Source organism: Oncorhynchus kisutch, linkage group LG27 (assembly GCF_002021735.2).
Source record: "Oncorhynchus kisutch isolate 150728-3 linkage group LG27, Okis_V2, whole genome shotgun sequence".
In the NCBI taxonomy this organism is placed as follows: domain Eukaryota; kingdom Metazoa; phylum Chordata; class Actinopteri; order Salmoniformes; family Salmonidae; genus Oncorhynchus; species Oncorhynchus kisutch.
The window spans coordinates 3,520,451-3,543,313 of record NC_034200.2 but is presented as its reverse complement, the minus strand read 5'-3'; the positions used below and the strand labels follow the sequence as shown (position 1 = coordinate 3,543,313).

The 22,863-nt window shown below is 43.7% G+C and overlaps 1 protein-coding gene across 6 annotated transcripts in view; it reads left to right on the top strand.

Moving 5' to 3' along the window:
- The window catches only part of LOC109871994 (transcriptional repressor p66-alpha-like), a 62,222-nt gene that overhangs the window by 15,884 nt on the left and 23,475 nt on the right, over positions 1–22,863 (top strand). For 2 of the 6 annotated variants that reach the window (XM_031806981.1, XM_031806979.1), the window contains exons 2-6: positions 12,454–12,936; positions 18,523–18,652; positions 21,873–22,001; positions 22,318–22,395; positions 22,530–22,658. In XM_031806981.1, the coding sequence (XP_031662841.1) occupies positions 12,458–12,936; positions 18,523–18,652; positions 21,873–22,001; positions 22,318–22,395; positions 22,530–22,658 (945 nt within the window). In that variant the 5' untranslated portion in view covers positions 12,454–12,457. Of the gene's footprint in view, positions 1–12,453; positions 12,937–17,397; positions 17,436–18,522; positions 18,653–21,872; positions 22,023–22,317; positions 22,396–22,529; positions 22,659–22,863 lie in introns of those variants that run through there. The other 4 variants (XM_031806980.1, XM_020463055.2, XM_031806982.1 and 1 more) reach the window with 3 other exon arrangements.

Here is a 22,863-nt window from a genome sequence, read left to right as displayed (position 1 = left end):
AACCTTTTATTTAACCAGGATGGGCTCATTGAGATTTGAAATCTCTTTTTCAAGAGCATCCTGGCCAAGATAGGCAGCACCAAGTCATTACACAATTACAGACAGACAACATGAAAAACTACAGGTATTCTAGTAAAAAAACTATAACATTCACAAGAGTATAACAATAAAACAGCTGATTTAAAAACTTTGACAGGGAATCAGCCTCAAATCCTTCATCAATGATTTAAAAACTTTGACAGGTCAGGGCCTCAAATCCTTCATCAATGATTTAAAAACTTTGACAGGTCAGGGAATCAAATCCTTCATCAATGATTTAAAAACTTTGACAGGTCAGGGAATCAAATCCTTCATCAATGATTTAAAAACTTTGACAGGTCAGGGAATCAAATCCTTCATCAATGATTTAAAAACTTTGACAGGTCAGGGAATCAAATCCTTCATCAATGATTTAAAAACTTTGACAGGTCAGGGAATCAAATCCTTCATCAATGATTTAAAAACTTTGACAGGTCAGGGAATCAAATCCTTCATCAATGATTTAAAAACTTTGACAGGTCAGGGAATCAAATCCTTCATCAATGATTTAAAAACTTTGACAGGTCAGGGAATCAAATCCTTCATCAATGATTTAAAAACTTTGACAGGTCAGGGAATCAAATCCTTCATCAATGATTTAAAAACTTTGACAGGTCAGGGAATCAGCCTCAAATCCTTCATCAATGATTTAAAAACTTTGACAGGTCAGGGAATCAGCCTCAAATCCTTCATCAATGATTTAAAAACTTTGACAGGTCAGGGAATCAGCCTCAAATCCTTCATCAATGATTTAAAAACTTTGACAGGTCAGGGAATCAGCCTCAAATCCTTCATCCATGATTTAAAAACTTTGACAGGTCAGGGAATCAGCCTCAAATCCTTCATCAATGATTTAAAAACACCAATCGGGAAAAGTTCTTCCAGTTTAAAAGTATTTTGTAAGGCGTTCCAAGTAAAGGTCGACCGATTATGATTTTTCAACGCCGATACCGATTATTGGAGGACCCCGAAAGCCGATACCGATTAATCGTCCGATTAATTAAAAAAAAATGTATTTGCAAATATAACAATTACAACAATACTGAATGAACACTTATTTGAACTTAATATAATACATCAATAAAAATCCATTTAATCTCAAATAAATAATGAAATGTTCAATTTGGTTTAAATAATGCAAAAACAAAGTGTTGGAGAAGTAAAAGTGCAATATGTGCCATGTAAAAAAGCTAACATTTCAGTTCCTTGCTCAGAACATGAGAACATATGAAAGTTGGTGGTTCCTTTTAACATGAGACTTCAATATTTCAAGGTAAGAGGTTTTAGGTTGTAGTTAATATAGGACTATTTCTCTCTATACTATTGACTATTGGATGTTCTTATAGGCACTATAGTATTGCCAGTTTAACAGTATAGCTTCCATCCCTCTCCTGGCCCTACCTGGGCTCGAACCAGGAACACATCGACAACAGCCACACTCAAAGCAGCGTTACCCATCGCTCCACAAAAGCCGCGGCCCTTGCAGAGCAAGGGGAATAACTACTCCAAGTCTCAGAGCGAGTGACGTTTGAAACGCTATTAGCGCGCACCCTGCTAACTAGCAAGCCATTTCACATCGGTTACACCAGCCATTAGGCTGATAGGCTTGAAGTCATAAACAGCACTGTGCTTGCGAAGAGTTACTGGAAAAATGCACGAAAGTGCTGTTTGAATGAATGCTTACGAGCCTGCTGCTGCCTACCATCGCTCAGTCAGACTGCTCTATCAAATCATAGACTTAATTATAACATAATAACACATAAATAATAACACAGAAATACGAGCCTTTGGTCATTAATATGGTCGAATCTGGAAACTATCATTTAGAAAACAAAACGTTTATTATTTCAGTGAAATACGGAACCGTTTGGTATTTTATCTAACGGGTGGCATCCCTAAGTCTAAATATTCTTGTTACATAGCACAACCTTCAATGTTATATCATAATTACGTAAATTTTGGCAAATTAGTTCGCAATGAGCCAGGCCACCCAAACTGTTGCATATACCCTGACTCTGCGTGCAATGAACGCAAGAGAAGTTACACAATTTCACCTGGTTAATATTGCCTGCTAACCTGGATTTCTTTTAGCTAAATATGCAGGTTTAAAAATATATACTTCTGTGTATTGATTTTAAGAAAGGCATTGGTGTTTATGGTTAGGTACAGTCGTCCAACGATTGTGTTTTTTTCGCAAATGTGCTTTTGTTAAATCATCCCCCAGCGTTGCATCGATTATATGCAAAGCAGGACACACTAGATAAACTAGTAATATCATCAACCATGTGTAGTTATAACTCGTGATTATGATTGATTGATTGTTTTTTATAAGATAAGTTTAATGCTAGCTAGCAACTTACCTTGGCTTCTACTGCATTCGCGTAACAGGCAGACTCCCTGTGGAGTGCAACGAGAGGCAGGTGGTTATAGCGTTGGATAAGTTAACTGTAAGGTTGCAAGATTGGATCCCTTGAGCTGACAAGTTGAAAATCTGTCATTCTGCCCCTCAACAAGGTAGTTAACCCACCGTTCCTAGGCCGTCATTGAAAATAAGAATGTGTTCTTAACTGATTTGCCTAGTTAAATACATTTTTTTTTTTTTTTTTAATTTGTCAAAATCAGCGGCCAAAAATACCGATTTCCAATTGTTATGAAAACTTGAAATCGGCCCTAATTAATCGGCCATTCCGATTAATCGGTCGACCTCTAGTTCCAAGCTGATGGCGCGGAGTACATAAAAGCCCTTTTTACCAAGTTCAGTTCGGACATTTGGAACAGTTAGCAGGATAAAGCCCTGCGAACGAAGAGAGTACCCACCACATTTCTGAACAATAACAATGCCCAAATAAAAAGGTACTAAACCCAAATGGCTTTGTAAATAAACGTATACCAGTGACTGAGTCTACGATTGACTAGAGAAGGCCAGCCAACCCTGGTATATAAAGTGCAGTGGTGTGTAAGGGTTTTGCAGTTTAAAATAAATCTCAATGCTAAAATAAAATCCCAACTTCCGATTCAATTTTTTTGTAAGTTGTTGAATATGCAATTTAAAAGAGGCCGTCATCAATTAAAATTCCAAGATATATATGAGTTTACAGTCTCAATCTCATTGCCCTGACAGGTCGTAATAGGTGAAAGGTTCAGAGATCTATTTCTTGCTTTAGAAAACACAATTATTTTAGTTTTGTCATTATTGAGGATAACCTGTTACGGCTGTTTCAACAACATCCGGTGAAATTGCAGAGCGAAATTCAAATTAAATTCATAAAATCACAAGTGCAAATACACCAAAATAAAGCTTAACTTCTTGTTAATCCAGCCACCGTGTCAGAATTAAAAAAGGCTTTACGGCGAAAGCAAACCATGCGATTATCTGAGGACAGTGCCTCATCATACAAACGCAAAACAAATCATTTTCAACCAGGGAGGTGTGACACTAAAGTCAGAAATGACGATATAATTCATGCCTTACCTTTTGAGGATCTTCTTCTGTTGGCACTCCAAAATGTCCCATAAACATCACAAATGGTCCTTTTGTTCGATAAATTCCTTCGTTATATCCCCAAAATGTCCATTTATTTGGCGCATTTGATTCAGAAAAACACCGGTTCCAACTCGCCCAACATAACTACAAATGATCTAATAAGTTACCTGTAAACTCTGTCCAAACTACTTTCCTGTAAACTTGGTCCAAACATTTCAAACAACTTTAGGTATCTTAAAACGTAAATAATCAATAAAATTGAAGACGTAATATACTGTGTTCAATAGCGGATAAAATCAAAGTGTAGCGAGCTGGGGGTTAATAATAAAAAAAAAACAGCAAAAATGTATTTATTCCATGTAGTTATTAAACCCTGTAACACACAATCTATTTATCGATAGCTTTTACACCCACAAGCCCTTTGTTTATTCATACATCCCACGTCGGCATTCCATTATTTCATGCACTCCTTGTGCTTTGTTTCACAATAGCCGTTTACTGGCGTGTGAAATCTATAGCGTGTACATTTTCCAACTTGATGTAGTGGCTTCCAAGTCTAAATTATCCACTGCCATAAGAATACCTTTTTGTTCCTTTGTTCCTTTACATCCAGTGTCCTGTAGTTTGCCACACGTCTTCATTCATATATAAAGTCAACTTTCAGGAACAATGCAATGCCTTTTGTACATCAGTGTGTTATGTGTAAAGGATCATATGAAATGTGTTGGTAGTGGTTGGAAATTGTGTAGCCTCCAACCAGTGCTAGTACCCCCCCCCCCCCACTAGCTTCCCCATATAACTACCTCCCCATATTGACTTTTGCTTCCCAGTAGAGTGGGCGGGTTCAAGAGAGGTCAATCATGGCTCAGGTAAATAAGTGACCATAATATGGGAAGCTCATCTATATAATAATGCATATCCTTCAAATGAATCATAAATGATAAGTCTTGTTTAAAGGGCCTTTTGACTCCTTCAATCTATGTTTCCATATTTCCAAGTTCTATTCTTGAAGATCAAGGGGTATTCAATTAGTTGGAATGACTGGAAATCAGATTGTTTTTAAATGTAAAGATATAACCTAATCGTATTAATAGGCTTATCTGTAGTAGAAAGCAGTACGTTAGGAAAAAGCCAGAACTGAGCGATTTCCTCTAAAGGGGCCAGCTGCAAAGTCATAATGGGTATATTGTAAAAATTCTGAAAACAAAAATGTGCTTTTTGGTGTCAATTTAAGGTTAGGGGTTAAGCATTAGGGTTAGCAGTGGGGTTAAGGTTAGGTTTTAAAAAATCTGATTTTATGACTTGGGGCAGTGCAAGCTAGTGATGAATGATGATGAAAAACACTAACCTTCGCCTCCTCAAGGGAAAGTAATCTAAAAGTAACTTAAAGTAATCAGATTATGTTACTGAGTTTGGGGCAGTGCAAGCTAGTGATGAATGATGATGAAAAACACTAACCTTCGCCTCCTCAAGGGAAAGTAATCTAAAAGTAACTTAAAGTAATCAGATTATGTTACTGAGTTTGGGGCAGTGCAAGCTAGTGATGAATGATGATGAAAAACACTAACCTTCGCCTCCTCAAGGGAAAGTAATCTAAAAGTAACTTAAAGTAATCAGATAATGTTACTGAGTTAGGGTAATCCGAAATTTACATTACTGATTTCAAGTTTGGACAGGTAACTCGTAACTAAAGTAACCTACCAGTTCTGAAAAACCTAGCCGTCAGCTATCAGTGTAGAATGTTGAAGTAGCTTAGAGGGAGGTACTGTAGCTCATCCAAGCAGCTCATTGAAATACTATACATTTTCTCTCTATCACCTTTTACCAACTTTTCTGTCCAACATACCATTGGACATAGGTTTAACAGGGTAAAGCCTAGGGTGAAAGGCCAGACTTTTGGCTCCTCTGTGTTGGCCCTGACCCCATACAGTCACAGGACTGACTAAAGGCGTCTTCGTGCTTCCCAACCGAATGAGTTTGTGCATATATTATGATGACATTTTGTGACGTTTTGGACTTTGCTAAGGGTTTTTTCAGCTATCCGGGCACATGACATTTATTCTTGAGGCAAGCTAAAAAGTCTACCCCCCTTCATCGGTGATTGGTCAACAGTAGGGATTCTTCAATAAGTCTTTCTCATTATTCAATGAGAGACACCTCGTTCAGTAGCCGAAGTCTACGCCCCTTCATCAGTGATTGGTCAACAGTAGGGATTCTTCAATAAGTCTTTCTCATTATTCAATGAGAGACACCTCGTTCAGTAGCCAAAGTCTACGCCCCTTCATCGGTGATTGGTCAACAGTAGGGATTCTTCAATAAGTCTTTGTCATTATTCAATGAGAGACACCTCGTTCAGTAGCCAAAGTCTACGCCCCTTCATCGGTGATTGGTCAACAGTAGGGATTCTTCAATAAGTCTTTGTTGTCATTCAAGGAGGTGACTAGTTTTAATGCAACAACAAAAATGTCAGTGTGAAATACTGCACCAGACATCTTAGTTAGCTGTAAAATTGCGTGATTGAGATCTCCGCGGAAACGTCAAAATTTATGACATTTCTTGAGTTATATTAAATTAATTTGGACTATTTTGAGGAAGAGTATACTGGGTATGGCATCTCAAAATGGACAAACAGTACTATTGCACCTTGTTTCAAGCAAAGGTCTTTTAAGGGAGTATGCGAGCACATTGAAGCATGCTGATGCCTTAAGACTTGGAAGATCTGCCGCTCACCCTCAGTACGTAAAACCCCATCTCATCCGTTAGCCGATTAATTAGGCAGAAAGGGTTATTAAGACTGTCTTCATATGTGACAAAAAATGTCTGTCTTTTTGTCTGTCATTATAGGCCTAAAATCTAGTCTGAAAGAGAAGATTAGACATGGTTTAATACATAGAGAAGGGTCTCAGTCCCCCCCCCCTGTTATTTTTAAAGATCACATGTGTTTTAGAGGAGCTTTATGTTGGCAAAATGCCAGGGCCAACCAGGATTCTAGAGCTATCATAACGTGTGGCTCTGCATAGATCCTTTGAGATGGGTTGAATCCCGCAGTGCGGATTGAAAAATGTCTTCTCACCTGGGTTAAGGTCTGTATTGGTGAGTAAACAGCAGGCTGAAGACTGATGTGGCTGCAGATGGCTGCTGCTGAGATTTAGTTTTTTGCTGATTACCTGATCTTGGAAAATCAGCAATATCATTACAAGCATACCTACATCTTTATCCAATAGTTGGAATCAACCTGTCAAGTAGCCTGTTTCCTGTTTTCTCCATGTTGTGTGTTGATGATGTCCTAAAGTTGATACTTGGATATCAGAACAAAATGATATAGATATGATACTCAAAACAATCTTCAACATCTTGTATACAATTAGGCCTAGTTGGACAGGGACGTACAGAGATTGGGTGAATAGCGGAGTAAACAAAAATAGTATAATTTGGTCAGGAAGGACAAGATGTCACGGAGACAAAGGACTGAAATACCACAAAACAAACAGATGCAGTGATTCAGACGGAGACGCTGTGTTAACTCCTATTGGTCGGTGGTGGTTGTGCAGACACCCTCAGCGTAATCTGCAAAAGTCTGGTTTTCAGGGGAAAAGGAAGAAACCCTGTAACGTAACTTCTGCTTTTGGACGTGCCTCGCTGTTTACAGTCCCCGGTGAAATATGTTGCTTTTGGACGTGCCTCGCTGTTTACAGTCCCCGGTGAAATATGTTGCTTTTGGACGTGCCTCGCTGTTTACAGTCCCCGGTGAAATATGTTGCTTTTGGACGTGCCTCGCTGTTTACAGTCCCCGGTGAAACATGTTGCTTTTGGACGTGCCTCGCTGTTTACAGTCCCCGGTGAAATATGTTGCTTTTGGACGTGCCTCGCTGTTTACAGTCCCCGGTGAAATATGTGGCTTTTGGACGTGCCTCGCTGTTTACAGTCCCCGGTGAAATATGTTGCTTTTGGATGTGCCTCGCTGTTTACAGTCCCCGGTGAAACATGTTGCTTTTGGACGTGCCTCGCAGTTTACAGTCCCCGGTGAAATATGTTGCTTTTGGACGTGCCTCGCTGTTTACAGTCCCCGGTGAAATATGTTGCTTTTGGATGTGCCTCGCTGTTTACAGTCCCCGGTGAAATATGTTGCTTTTGGACGTGCCTCGCTGTTTACAGTCCCCGGTGAAATATGTGGCTTTTGGACGTGCCTCGCTGTTTACAGTCCCCGGTGAAATATGTTGCTTTTGGATGTGCCTCGCTGTTTACAGTCCCCGGTGAAACATGTTGCTTTTGGACGTGCCTCGCAGTTTACAGTCCCCGGTGAAATATGTTGCTTTTGGACGTGCCTCGCTGTTTACAGTCCCCGGTGAAATATGTTGCTTTTGGATGTGCCTCGCTGTTTACAGTCCCCGGTGAAACATGTTGCTTTTGGACGTGCCTCGCTGTTTACAGTCCCCGGTGAAATATGTTGCTTTTGGACGTGCCTCGCTGTTTACAGTCCCCGGTGAAATATGTGGCTTTTGGACGTGCCTCGCTGTTTACAGTCCCCGGTGAAATATGTTGCTTTTGGATGTGCCTCGCTGTTTACAGTCCCCGGTGAAACATGTTGCTTTTGGACGTGCCTCGCAGTTTACAGTCCCCGGTGAAACATGTTGCTTTTGGACGTGCCTCGCTGTTTACAGTCCCCGTTGAAACAGGTTGCTTTTGGACGTGCCTCACTGTTTACAGTCCCCGGTGAAACATGTTGCTTTTGGACGTGCCTCGCTGTTTACAGTCCCCGTTGAAACAGGTTGCTTTTGGACGTGCCTCGCTGTTTACAGTCCCCGGTGAAACATGTTGCTTTTGGACGTGCCTCGCTGTTTACAGTCCCCGGTGAAACATGTTGCTTTTGGACGTGCCTCGCTGTTTACAGTCCCCGGTAAAACATGTTGCTTTTGGACGTGCCTCGCTGTTTACAGTCCCCGGTAAAACATGTTGCTTTTGGACGTGCCTTGCTGTTTACAGTCCCCGGTGAAACATGTTGCTTTTGGACGTGCCTCGCTGTTTACAGTCCCCGGTGTAACATGTTGCTTTTGGACGTGCCTCGCTGTTTACAGTCCCCGGTGAAACATGTCGCTTTTGGACGTGCCTCGCTGTTTACAGTCCCCGGTGAAACATGTCGCTTTTGGACGTGCCTTGCTTTGTCACATATTTGTCACGTGCTGAATACAACAGTGACATTACAGTGAAATTATTACTTACAAGCTCTTACCCAACAATCTAGTTTTAAGAAAAGTAAATGTTAAAGTATTTACTAAAATATAAACTGAAGTTAAAAAATATATATATTAATAATAATAAATTGAAGGAAATAGAAAAATAACTTTGGGGTAGAAGCTGTTAAGAATCCTTTTGGACCTAGACTTGGTAGCAGAGAGAACAGACTAGGGTGGCTGGAGATTTTGGCCATTTTTGTGGTCTTCTTTATATCACAATGCATATATAGATATAGAGAGCTTGGCCCCAGTGATGTACTGGTCTGTACACACTACCCTCTGTAGTGCCTTGCAGTCAGATGATGACAATGCATATATAGATATAGAGGTCCTGGATGGCAGAAAGCTTGGCCCCAGTGATGTACTGGTCTGTACACACTACCCTCTGTAGTGCCTTGCGGTCGGAGGCCGAGCAGTTGCCATACCAGGCGGTGATGCAACCAGTCATCTGATCAGGGGACCCATGCCAAATCTTTTCAGTCTCCTGAGGGGGAATAGGCTTTGTCGTGCCCTCTTCACGACTGTCTTCGTGTGTTTGGACCATGGTAGTTCATTGGTGATGTCGACGCCAAGTATCTTGGAAGGTCTCAACCTGCTCCACTACAGCCCTGTTGATGAGAATGGGGGCGTGCTCTGCCCTCCTTTTCCTGTAGTCCACGATCATCTCCTTTGTCTTGATCACGTTGAGGGAGAGGTTGCTATCCTGGCACCACACTGCCAGGTCTCTGACCTCCTCCATATAGGCTGTCTCATCATTGTTGGTGATCAGGCCTACCACTGTTGTGTAGCCGGCAAACGTAATATTGATGTTGTAGTCGTGCCTGGCCATGGGTGAACAGGGAGTACAAGGGTGGACTGAGCACGTATCCCTGAGGGGCCCCCGTGTTGAGGATCAGCATGGCGGATTTGTTGTTACCTACCCTTACCAACTGGGGGCGGCCCATCAGGAAGTCCAGGATCCAGTTGCAGAGGGAGGTGTTTAGTCCCAGGGTCCTTAGCTTAGTGATGAGCTTTGTGGGCAATATGGTGTTGAACGCTGAGCTGTAGTCAATGAATAGCATTCTCACATAGGTGTTCCTTTTGTCCAGGTGGGAAAGGGCAGTGTGGAGTGCGATAGAGATTGCGTCATCTGTGGATCTGTTGGGGTGGTATGCTAATTGGAGTGGGTCTAGGGTTTCTGGGATAATGGTATTGATGTGAGCCAATGACCAGCCTTTCAAAGCACTTTTTGGCTACAGACGTGAGTGCTACAGGTCAGTAGTTTATTTAGGCAGGTTACCTTGGTGTTCTTGGGCACAGGGATTATGGTGGTCTGCTTGAAACATTTTGGTATTACAGAATTGGTCAGGGAGAGGTTGAAAATGTCAGTGAAGACACTTTCAAGTTGTCCCTCTCCTTGAAAGCGGCAGCTCTACCCTTTAGCTCAGTGCGGATGTTGCCTGTAATCCATGGCTTCTGGTTTGGGTATGTACGTACTGTTACTGTGGGGAAGACGCCTGCTACGTTAGGTTATTGTGCAGAGGCCTGATTGTGTGTTGTTATTGGCTGATAACTGTTGTATAAGAGAACCAGCGGTCAACTTCCAAAGGTGATGGTGGAGATGATGTTGGTGATGATAAAGATCATGCCGATGTAGACCTGGTAGCCTAGTGGTTAGAGCGTTGGGGTTGCTGGATTGATTCCCGAACTGACGAGGTAAAAATCAGTCGTTCTGCCCCGGAGCAAAGCAGTTAATCCACTGTTCCCTGGGCGCCGAAGATGTGGATGTTGATTATGGCAGCCCCCCGCACCTCTCTGATTCAGAGGGGTTGGGTTAAATGCAGAAGACACATTTCAGTTGAATGCATTCAGTTGTGCAACTGACTAGGTATCCCCCTTTCTCTTTCCTGTGTGTAGCGAAGGGGGAGAGCTTTCTGATGGACCTATCATCTTGGTGGATGTGTGTGAGCTGCCATAGAGATGTAACCTGATACATGTCTGCCATTACGTCATTCAGAACCTTCCCTGTTAAAAAGCTGAACTGCCCTTGGGCCGGCTGCTGACGGGGTCAACTTCCACTACAGTCTATGGACAGTGACACTGCACTTTTCACTGTAACAATAGGATCAAGTAGACTTTAAACCAGGGGTGGGAAATTAACTAAATATACTTTAAAATGACTGAAACCAAACGGTGTAGAAATGATAATGGACTTACGTTCATAGACAGTCAGGGAGAATCGAAAATGAGTTTGACACTAATCGAAAGTTAGTTTAGCGTTTTCTGCCCTAATAGATGAGTTTAGGATTTGAGGAGGGTGAGCTGATCCTAGACCTGTGCCTTGTCGGCCCTACTGCCTAGTGCCTACAGAAAAGTTCTACCCAGAGTTGTAGTCTTGACAGCAGCAGACATGAGTGTGCTTCAGTATTTTGGGCGATTTATTCCTCCCTCCTTTTTTTCCTTCCCTCATCTTCCCGGCAGACGTGTGTTTTGGAACGCTACCTCCCTCAACTCCCCCCCCCCCCCCTTTTCCCCCCTTCCTCTCGTCTCCCCCCCCCCCCCCCCTCTCTCACTCCCTATCCCTAATACAAGCATCTGTTAGTGTAGAAACTGAGTTTCCGTTCTGGACCTCAAAGGGTTAAAAACTGCTTCAGCCTCACTCACACACACACACACACACACACACAATCACTCGCCAACCGGTTTAGACTGGTTCTTAGAAAAAGTGCTTTGTGTCTCCCTATGAATCCTGGGAAGGGTCATGTGTGCCTCAGTGATGTCAGAGAGGTTGAAAACAACTTGAGTCAGCTTTCTTTTATCAGATGAGATGTGTGAGCGCGTCTGTGTGGCCCAGGTACAGCCATGAGTGTGTTCTGCATATTTGCCGCCATAACTACCCTGTTCTGAGAAAAGGAAAAAGGAGGGTGGTGAAAGGGTTAATGTGGCAGTTTTTTCCCGAAGCCGTAGCTTCCTGCCGTGCGTCACTGGGCAGACAAGGGGCCTGAGTGAGTGAGTGTTCTGTTTATTTATGGAGGACAGCAGTGGGACCCCAGTCCACATGTATGACGCAGGACACAACTCCTCACACTACTGTCTGTCTGTTTCTTAGTATGACTGTGATTAGTCTCGGAGTATCTCCTACAGACAGTCTAGTCTTGTCTCAGTCTAGTCAAGTCTCTCAACTTCTTGTTTCCTGGCACCTCCTCTGTCTGTCTGTTTCCCTATCGCTGTGTGTGTGTAAACGGGAGGTAGGGATTAAGACCCGCTAGCATCTGGGTAGTGGGCACCAAGGTGGTCATGTGTGTTCCAATCCCATAGCCATCGGTCGCATTGACAGACAAGGGAGAGGAGAGAGCGAGAGAAAGAAGTCTGTCTCCATTCTGTTCCACAGGACAACATCGGGAGCCCACTTAGCGAGCTTAATAGAGAGGGACTGAATCTGGCGTTGTGTTTTGCCTCTGTCCTCAGTAAATGCTTCAAGGTCAGCTGGGCTTTATGTCTAAAAAGGGATTCAAGGTCAGCTATGCCTGTCCATGTTCTATAGACGTTATGTTTTACAACTGATTTGAGGTCAGCTATACCCATCCTGGTCCAAGGCTATATGCTTTACTGTCTATTGTTGTCAGCTTTGTCTATTCAAGTGAATGTCTGACCAAGTCTTCTTCTGTCTCTTTGTAGGGGGATGTCTGAGGAGGCTGTTCGCCGGACGCGCAGTCAGAAGAGGGCGCTAGTGAGAGAAGTCCCTCCCACTGAGTCTGACCGCAAGAAGCCCAAACTAGACCGGGCAGAGACTGGAGCTCCAGACCAGGATGATGAGAGCTCAACTAAACCGAAACCACAACCCGAAACCACAAAAGATGACCTAGACCAATTTAAACATGTGGTCATGCCTGAGAAGGCACCAGAACTACCCAAGTTAAAATTATCGCTAGTGTTACCATCCCAACCAGCAAAGGAGCCAGAGCGGGACTGGGCCCCGAAACGGTCAGATCCAAGCTTAAACAACCGGACTGAGAGGAATGACCACAGCGGGCGGAACAGGATCGTGAAGTCGGAACCGATGGTGGCTAGTGGTATGATCACTGCAACGGAGGTGAAGGCTACCATTAAAGTTGAGGTCCAGACAAGAGAGCAGGCGCTGGACATGAGCACCTCTAGAGGGTGAGACCACACTATTTATTATAAACTGATGTGAGATCAGCTCCTTTTACTATAGTTCTAGTACCATTTACTCTATGCCATTCAAAACTGACTTGAGGTCAGTTTCCCTGTCTACTCAAGTAGTTTCAAGATGGCACTTAGTTAGTTTTAGAATTCTGTTCTGACTGAAGTCAAGTCTCTAAAACCAGTTTGGTGTGTGGTGGGGGGGAGGGGGGCATAGTGTGAGATCAATGAGAGTATGTTTTTAAGAATATTTTGTAATTGTTATCTAAATAGCTTTTATTGAACGGAGTACCTATTATTGGGGGGGGGGGTGTAGTTTTTTAAAAGAAAACTGTCCTTCAAAACTTCCAGTGTCTGGCCCTCCCTCCATTTCCCCTGTCACCACCTGAACCCTAAAACTCCCCTCCACAAAATGAAGCCTGTGTTGTCACAAACCGGTTCCAACCAGCCGTTGCCATGGTTTCCACTGTGGAAGGAAGGGGGGGGGGGCGTGAGAGGCAGGGTCACGTGATGATGCCTGAGTGGAGGGTCATGTTTTGGACCTGCTTTGGATGAGTGATTAATCCACAGGAAGTGGTAATGGGGCGACACACACACACTCTCAAGGTGCTAAGCCCTGGGGAGGAGAAGGCTGCGTATTGTAATGCCCACTTCTGAGGATTGACAATCTGTCTCATTCGAGTTCATCATTTACTCTACATTTAACTTTCATTTTCCAATCTAAACTGGGTTATTCATATCCATAAATGTTTACAGCAATCCACATTTCATTGATGCTGATCAAACTCAAACAGAATGTCATTAGACTAGCGGCAACTGGCAAGCCCACAGAGGCTTCTGGACCCGGGTCGGACATACAACAGATATAAACTGGTAGTCTTCCAATACAAACCCTGCTACTCCTTATCAAATCAAATTGATTTGTCACGTGCAGAATACAATGGATGTAGAATTGACCATGAAATGCTTACTTACGAGCCCTTTCCCAGCAATGCAGAGTTAAGATGTATGACAATTTGCAACAACAACAATAAAGATACTAACACAATAAAATAACAATAATATACAAGGAGTACCGGTACTGAGTCAATGTGCTGGGGTTATGAGGTAATTGAGGTAATACTGTGTGTACATGTAGGTAGGGGTAAAAGTGACTAGGCAATCAGGATAGATAATAAACAGTAGCAGCAGCGTAATGAATAATGGCGCCGGAGGGGATAGCTGCCGTTTTACGGGCTCCTAACCAACAGTGCTATTTTGCTTGTAACTCATTTTGTACATAATATTTCTGCTACCGTCCCTTATGACCGAAAAGAGCTTCTGGATATCAGAACAGCGATTACTCACCTCGAACTGGACAGAGATTCTTTCTTTAATGAGTCCGACGTGAAGGCCAGGCCCAAATCACCGTCATCAGCTTGAAGAAATGATGGAAATACAGGGGGCGGGGTGCCTTGTGAGAATTAATTGGCGAGTGGGTAAACCTGCCTTTACCATCCGTTCTATTGGCCAATGTGCAATCACTGGAAAATAAAAAGTGGATGATCTTCGATCGGGACTATCCTACCAACGGGACATTAAAAACTGTAATATCTTATGTTTCACCGAGTCGTGGCTGAACGACGACACGGATAACATACAGCTGGCTAGGTTTTCCATGCATCGGCAGGACAGAACAGCTTGGTCTGGAAAGACGAGGGGCAGGAGTGTGTGTCTATTTGTCAATAACAGTTGGTGCGCGATGTCAAATATGGAATAAGTCTTGAGGTATTCCTCACCTGAGGTAGAGTACCTCACGATAAGCTGTAGACTACACAATCTACCAAGAGAGTTTTCATCAATATTATTCGTAGCCATCGATCTACCACCGCAAACCGATACTGGCACTAAGACCGCACTCAATGAGCTGTATAAGGCCATAAGAAAATGCTCATCCAGAAGCGCCGCTCCTAGTGGCCGGGGACTTTAATGCAGGAAAACTTAAATCCGTTTAACCTCATTTCCCATCTGCAACCAGAGGAAAAAACAGAGACTCATACAAAGCTCTCCCTCACCCTCCATTTGGCAAATCTGACCATGATTCTATCCTCCTGATTCCTGCTTACAAGCAAAACTAAAGCAAGAATTACAAGTGACTCGCTCAATATGGAAGTGGTCAGATGGCGCAGATGCTATGCTACAGGACTGTTTTGCTAACACAGACTGGAATGTGTTCCGGGATTTATCCAATGGCATTGAGGAGTATAGCACCTCAGTCACCGGCTTCATCAATAAGTGAATTGACAACGTCGTCCCCACAGTATGTACATATCCCAACCAGAACCCATGGATTACAGGCAACATCTACACCGAGCTAAAGGCTAGAGCTGCTGCTTATAAGAAATCCCACTATGCCCTCAGACAAACCATCAAACGGGCAAAGCGTCAATACAGGAGTAAGATCGAATCCTACTACACCGGCTCTGACACTCAGTGGCTGTGGCAGGGCTTGCAAACATTTACGGACAACAAAGGGAAACCCAGCTGCAAGCTGCCCAGTGATGCAAGCCTACCAGACCAGCTAAATACCTTTTTTTATGATCGCTTCTAGGCAAGCAACACTAAAGCATGCATGAGAGCACCAGCTGTTCCGGATGACTGTGTGATCACGCTCTCCGTAGCCAATGTGAGCAAGAACTTTAAACAGGTTAACATTCACAAGACCGCAGGGCCAGACGGATTACCAGGACGTGTACTCAGAGCATGCGCAGACCAACTGGCAAGTGTCTTCACTGACATTTTCAACCTCTCCCTGACCGAGTCTGTAGTACCTGTTTCAAGCAGACCACCATAGTCCTTGTGCTCAAGAAAGCGATGGTAACCTGCCTAAATGACTACTGCACCGTAGCACTCATGTCGTTAGCCATGAAGTGCTTAGAAAGGCTGGTCATGGCTCACATCAACATCATCATCCCAGAAACGCTAGACCCACTCCAATTCACATACTGCCCCAACAGATCCACAGATAACGCAATCTCTATTGCACTCCACACTGCCTTTTCCCACCTGGACAAAAGGAACACCTATGTGAGAATGCTGTTCATTGACTACAGCTCAGCTTCAACACCATAGTGCCCACAAAGCTCATCATTATGCTAAGGACCCTGGGACTAAACACCTCCCTCTGCACCTGGACTTCCTGACGGGCCACCCCCAGGTGGTAAGGGTAGGCAACAACACATCTGCCACGCTGATCCTCAACACTGGTGCCCTTCAGGGTTGCGTGCTCAATGCCCTCCTGCACTCCCTTTTCACGACTCCAATACCATCCTTAAGTTTGCCAATGACACAACAGTGGTAGGCCTGATCACCGACAATGATGAGACAGCATATCGGAAGGAGGTCAGAGACCAGTGTGGTGCCAGGACAACAACCGCTCCCTAATATGAGCAAGACAAAGGAGCTAATCGTGGACTACAGGAAAAGGAGGGCCTTTCAGGCCCCCGTTAACATCGACGGGGATGCAGTGGAGCAGGTCGAGAGATTCAAATTCCTTGGTGTCCACATCACCAACAAACTATCATGGTCCAAACACACCAAGACAGTCATGAAGATGGCACATATTTTTGCCTTCAGGAGACTGAAAAGATTTGGCACGGGTCCCCAGATCCTCAAAGTTCTACAGCTGCACCACCGAGAGCATCCTGACTGGTTGCATCACCGCCTGGTATGGCAACTGCTCGGCATCTGACCTTAACGTGCTACAGAGGCTAGTGCGTACGGCCTAGTACATCACTGGGCCCCAGCTTCCTGACATCCAAGACCTATATACTAGGCAGTGTCAGAGGAAGACCCAAAAAATGTTCAAAGACTCCAGTCAACCAAGTCATGGACTGTTCTCTCTGCTACCCCACAGCAAGCAGTACCAGAGCACAAAGTCTTGGTCCAAAAGGCTCCTTAATAGCTTCTACCCCCAAGCCCCATAAGACTGCTGAACTATTAATCAAATGGCCACCTGCAATATTTACATTGACCCCCTGTTTTATTATCTATGTGTAGTCGCTTTACCTACATGTACAAATGACCTCGACTAACCTGTATCCCCTCACATTGACTCGTTACCGGTACCCCCTGTATATAGCCTTGTTGTTGTTGTTATTTTGTTACTTTTTATTAAATCTTTTACTTTAGTTTATTTCGTAAATATTTTCTTAACCAACAATACAGTTCAAAAATTAGAGTTAACGGCTTGTAAGGTAGCATTTCACGGTCTAAAACTGGATAATTGACCCTCCTTTCTCAATATCCTCACCTATTCCCCCCATCCCAAAAAACGATTTTTCATTAACACTCAATGACTTGATAATGTGCTATACATACAGTGCATTCGGAAAGTATTCATACCCCTTCCCCTTTTCAACATTTTGTTACATTACAGCCTTATTCTAAAATGTATCAATTTACTTTTTCCTTCATCAGTCTACACACAAAATCCCATGAAGAGAAAGTGAAAACAGGTTGTTAGTCATTTTTGCACATTTATTAAAAATAAAAACTTATTGGCATAAGTATTCACACCGTTTTCTATGAGACTCGAAATTTAACTCGGGTGCATCTTGTTTACATTGATCGTCCTTGATGTATCTACAACTTGATTGGAGTCCACCTGTGGTAAATTCTATTGATTGGACATGATTTGGAAAGGCACATACCTGTCTATACAAGGTCCCACAGTTGACAGTGCATGTCAGAGAAAAAACCAAGCCATGAAGTCGAAGGAATTGTCTATAGAGCTCAGAGACAGGATTGTGTCGAGGCACAGATCTGGGGAAGGGTAACAAAACATTCCTGCAGCATTGAAGGTCCCCAAGAACACAGTGGCCTCCATCCTTCTAAAAAATGGAAGACGTTTGGAACCCACAAGACTCTTCCTAGAGGTGACCAAGAACCCGATGGTCACTCTGACAGAGCTCCAGAGTTCCTCTGTGGAGATGGGAGAACTTTTCAGAAGGACAACCGTCTCTGTAGCACTCCACCAATCAGGCCTTTATGGTAGAGTGGCCAGATGGAAGCCACTCCTCAGTAAAATGCATATGACAACCCGCTTGGAGTTTGCCAAAAGGCACCTAAAGGACTCTCAGACCATGAGAAACAAGATTCTCTGGTTTGGTGAAAATAAGATTGAACTCTTTGGCCTGAATACCAAACATCTCGTCTGGAGGAAACCGGGCACTATCCCTACGGTGAAGCATGGTGGTGGCAGCATCATGCTGTGGGGATGTTTATCATTGGCGGGGACTGGGAGACTAGTTATGATAGAGAAAAAGATGAATGGCGTAAAGTACAAAGAGATCCTTGATGAAAACCTGTTCCAGAGCGCTCAAGACCAGTGCCAAGTATGTATCGTCATATCCAAGAAGTCTCGAGGCTGTAATTGCTGCCAAAGGTGCACCAACAAAGTACTGAGTAAAGGGTCTGAATACTTATGTAATATTTCAGTTTATTCATTTTTATTAATTAGCGAACATTTCTAAAAACCTGTTTTTTCTTTGTCATTATTGGGTATTGTGTGTAGAATGAATCACTCTTTTCTTCTTTGATTAGCACTTTAAAGAGGGAGAAGTGTTCCCTGTCCCCAGACGATGATGTCATTGTCCTGTCGGATAATGACTCCTGCAGTCCGCCAATGAACAGCTTGAACCACCTCAAGGAGCTGAACACAGACCTACTTATGGTTAGTGAAAGAACTATACCAGTACCCTGAACTTGAGTCACTGTTTCTACCCAGTACTTAATCCTGCACCTTCGAGACTGATGCCCCATGTACATTGAACACTGGTCACTTCAATAATGTTAGTTTTTTAACCACTTCATATGAACAGCACATTCGGAAAGTATTCAGACCCCTTCCCTTTTCCCACATTTTGTTATGTTCCAGCCTTATTCTAATATTGATTCAATCGTTTTGAAATATACCAATTACTTAAGTATTCAGACCCTTTACTCAGTACTTTGTTGAAGCACCTTTGGCAGTGATTATGGCTTTGATTCTTCTTGGGTATGACGCTACAAGCTTGGCACTAGTGATGCACCAATATGACATTTTTGATATCCAATATTTGCCCCCCCAAAAAACAGATACCGATATTTAAACTTTTAGCGACCTTTTTAAGCATTCTAGCACTACAGTCCCTGGTTCGAATCCAGGTTGTATCACATCCGGCCGTTATTGGGAGTCGCGTAACGCGGCACACAATTGGTCCATCATCGTCTGGGTTTGGCCGGGGTAGGCCGTCATTGTAAATAAGAATTTGTTCTTAACTGACTTGGCTAGTTAAATAAAGGTTACACACACACACACACACACACACACACACACACACACACACACACACACACACACACTGACCAAAAAGTTATTTTATTAGGATTTACATATGGCCCAAGTACCAGTAAAACATAATCAAAACCTATTTCTTTCACTGTGCTGTTTCATTGTCCATTTGTTCAGTCTCAACCAGGGTTTCATCATACATGTCAGGCCTCTCTTCCTCTGTGCGCACTGTCACTGTGTCCGTTTCCATCTTGTCCAGCTGTGTCTAACATTCCACGTAAACCCTGTTTCTTGTCTGCATCGAAGTAGCGGTCCTTGTACCTAGCATCGAGCATAGTTCACAGCCTGTGAACCATGCTCTTGTTCACAGCCTGTGTCGGCAGTTTTGTTGAGCAGGCGTTTCAGTGCCATGACAGAGGGTATCACGTCTGCTGCAGGCACAGTTGATGAGCTTATTTCTCGAATCAGTTGTTCGAATGGAGCCAACTAATGTGTTCATGTTTCCAAGTTTTCAAACATGTTCTCAAATGCCATTGAAATGGCAGCAGCGGTATGACAACCAACACATTCATGAGCATACAATATGACTTTCCTCAGTACGAAATCCTCGACGACCTACTGTGTTGTCAGACTCCGCATGCCCATGGGGCTGATATCGCTGGTCCAAGTGTCAGTCGTGACGCTAATAGCAGTGACGCTGTTATTGTGTAACTCCGGTACGGCAACATCTGAAAAATTGCGCACTTGGTCACCCACGACAGAGAATGGTTGTCTCTCAAGGGCAATGAATTCCATTATCTTGTAGTTAATGGATTTCGCCATTGAGTTGTCTCGCTGAAATTTTCTTACTCTTTCAAATGACTGCTGGACTTGTTGGCTGCTCGATCCACACAGCATACATTGTGGGCTAGGTTAGGAATGCTGTGTTGCACGTGTAAGGCTAAATGTTACGTGGCGTCATCACGTCATGTACCTACGTTATATAGGTATGCACGTCAGCTTTGACATCAGTTTTTAATATTGGCGTTAAACTAGACATCGGGCCGATGCCGATGTTGGCATTGTTAGCTAATATTGTCCGATTCCAATATGTTCACCGATATATCGTGCATCCCTACTTAGCACACCTGTACTTGGGGAGTTTCTCACATTTTTCTCTGCAGATTCTCTGAAGCTCTGTCAGGTTGGATGGGGAGCGTCGCTGCACAGCTATTTTCAGGTCTCCACAGAGATGTTCAATCAGGTTCAAGTCCAGGCTCTGGCTGGGCCACTCAAGGACATTTAGAGACTTGTCCCGAAGCCACTCCTGCTTTGTCCTGGCTCTGTGTTTTAGTTTTGTTGTCCTGTTGGAAGGTGAACCTTCGCCCAGTCTGAGGTCCTGAGTGCTCTGGAGCAGGTTTTCATCAAGGATCTCTCTGTACTTTGCTCCGTTCATCTTTCCCTCGATCCTAACTAGTCTCCCAGTCCCTGCTGCTGAAAAACATCTCTACAGCATGAAGCTGCCACCACCATGCCTCACCGTAGGGATGGTGCCAGGTTTCCTCCAGAAGTGATGCTTGGCATTCAGGCCAAAGAGTTCAATCTTGTTTTCATCATACCAGAGAATCTTGTTTCTCGTGGTCAGAGTCCTTTTAGGAGTTTTTTGGCAAACTCCAAGCGGGCTGTCATATTTTCCTGAGGAGTGGCTTCTGTCTGGACACTCTACCATAAAGGCCTGATTGGTGGAGTGCTGCAGAGATGGTTGTCCTCATAGGAACTCTGGAGCTCTGTCAGAGTGACAATCGGGTTCTTGGTCACCTCCCTGACCAAGGCCCTTCTGCCCCGATTGCTCAATTTGGCATGGCTGCCAGCTCTAGGAAGAGTCTTGGTGCTTACAAACTTCTTCCATTTAAGAATGATGGAGGCCACTGTGTTCTTATGGACCTTCAATGCTGCAGAAATGGTACCCTTTCTTGACCTCATGGCTTGATTTTTGCTCTGACATGCACTGTCAACTTTGGGACCTTATATAGACTGTGGGACCTTATTCTCACAGGTGTGTGCCTTTCCAAATCATGTCCAATCAATAGAAATTACCACAGGTGGACTCCAATAAAGTTGTAGAAAAATCTGAAGGATGATCCATGGAAACAGGATGCAACTGAGCTCATTTTCAAGTCTCATAGCAAAGGGTCTGAATACTTATGTAAATAATGTATTTCTGTTTTGTTTTTGTTTTTTTAATTGGCAAAACTTTCTAGAAACCTTTTCTAGAAACTTTAGCATTTTAGATAATTAACAACTTTAGCATTTTAGATCATTAACAACTTTAGCATTGAAGATCATTAACAACTTTGCAACTACTTACTACTTTTTAGCTACTTCTCTCTGTCTGCTGTACTGGCCTTTCTCGCGCTGGTCTCTCTCTCTCTGTCTCTCTCTCTCTGTCTCTCTCTCTCTGGTCTCTCTCTCTGGTCTCTCTCTCTTTGGTCTCTCTCTCTCTGGTCTCTCTCTCTCTGTCTCTCTCTCTGTCTCTCTCTCTGTCTCTCTCTCTGTCTCTCTCTTTCTGTCTCTCTCTCTCTGTCTCTCTCTCTCTCTCTTTCTCTCGTCTAATTGGTCTTTATCTGGTCTCTGTGTGTAGAAGACCAGTCCAGAGGACAGGGATCGCATCATAAAGCAGTTGAAAGAGGAGCTGAGGCAGGAGGAGGCCAAGCTGGTGCTGCTGAAGAAACTACGACAGAGCCAGATACAGAAGGACACACTGCAGAAGGTATGGACGCATATAGCCAAGGTGAGTTGTCGTGATGAGGTAGCCCTGCCTGTGACATAAAATCAGTGTCACCCTCTGCCCAAGAAGGAATTTGGTTTCCCAAAGCAGAAAACAGGAGTTCAGATCCCAGCTCGCTCGCTCTCACTCACTCACTCACTCACTCACTCACTCACTCACTCACTCACTCACTGACACACACACACGATACAGAAAAAGCCACACAGGTAAACACATACATTCACCCAGATGTATACTTCCACAAACTTACAAATAGACACACCCAGCTCATTCTATCCATCTCTGTCTTGTTCCACAGCCCTCAGTATTGTCAGGTTCTGCAGCTCCTCCATCTCTGATCCGGGGATCCATTACAGCCAGCAAAGGCTCCCAGCAGGTCAGACATCTCTCTCACACAAACAAGCTTGTATGCACACACAAGTTTAAAAAAAATGTTTACCACGTTTCTGTTAATTGAATAATTTAGTTTAAGACCCAGACATGAATCCGAAGACTTTATTTCATCCGCAGGTGGGGTCAAGTAGGAGTTCAGGCACAGTCATTCCTCCTCCTCTGGTGAGGGGCGGGCAGCAAATCTCTTCCAAGCATGGCTCCCACAACTCCCAGATCATCATGCCACCCTTAGTTAGAGGGGCACAGGTAAGAGAGACCACAATCTACCTGCCAAACTGGTCATCAGATGATATCAATCCTCACTACTAAAGACTGACTTTTGTGTCACCTGTTTTTTTCTTTTCTCTCTCTTTTTGTCTCGGTCTCTTTCATTCCCCTCTTGTCTCTCCACCCTCCCTCACATATTGCTGCTGTGTCCCTCATCCTCTTCTTTCCCATGAGCTGTCCAATG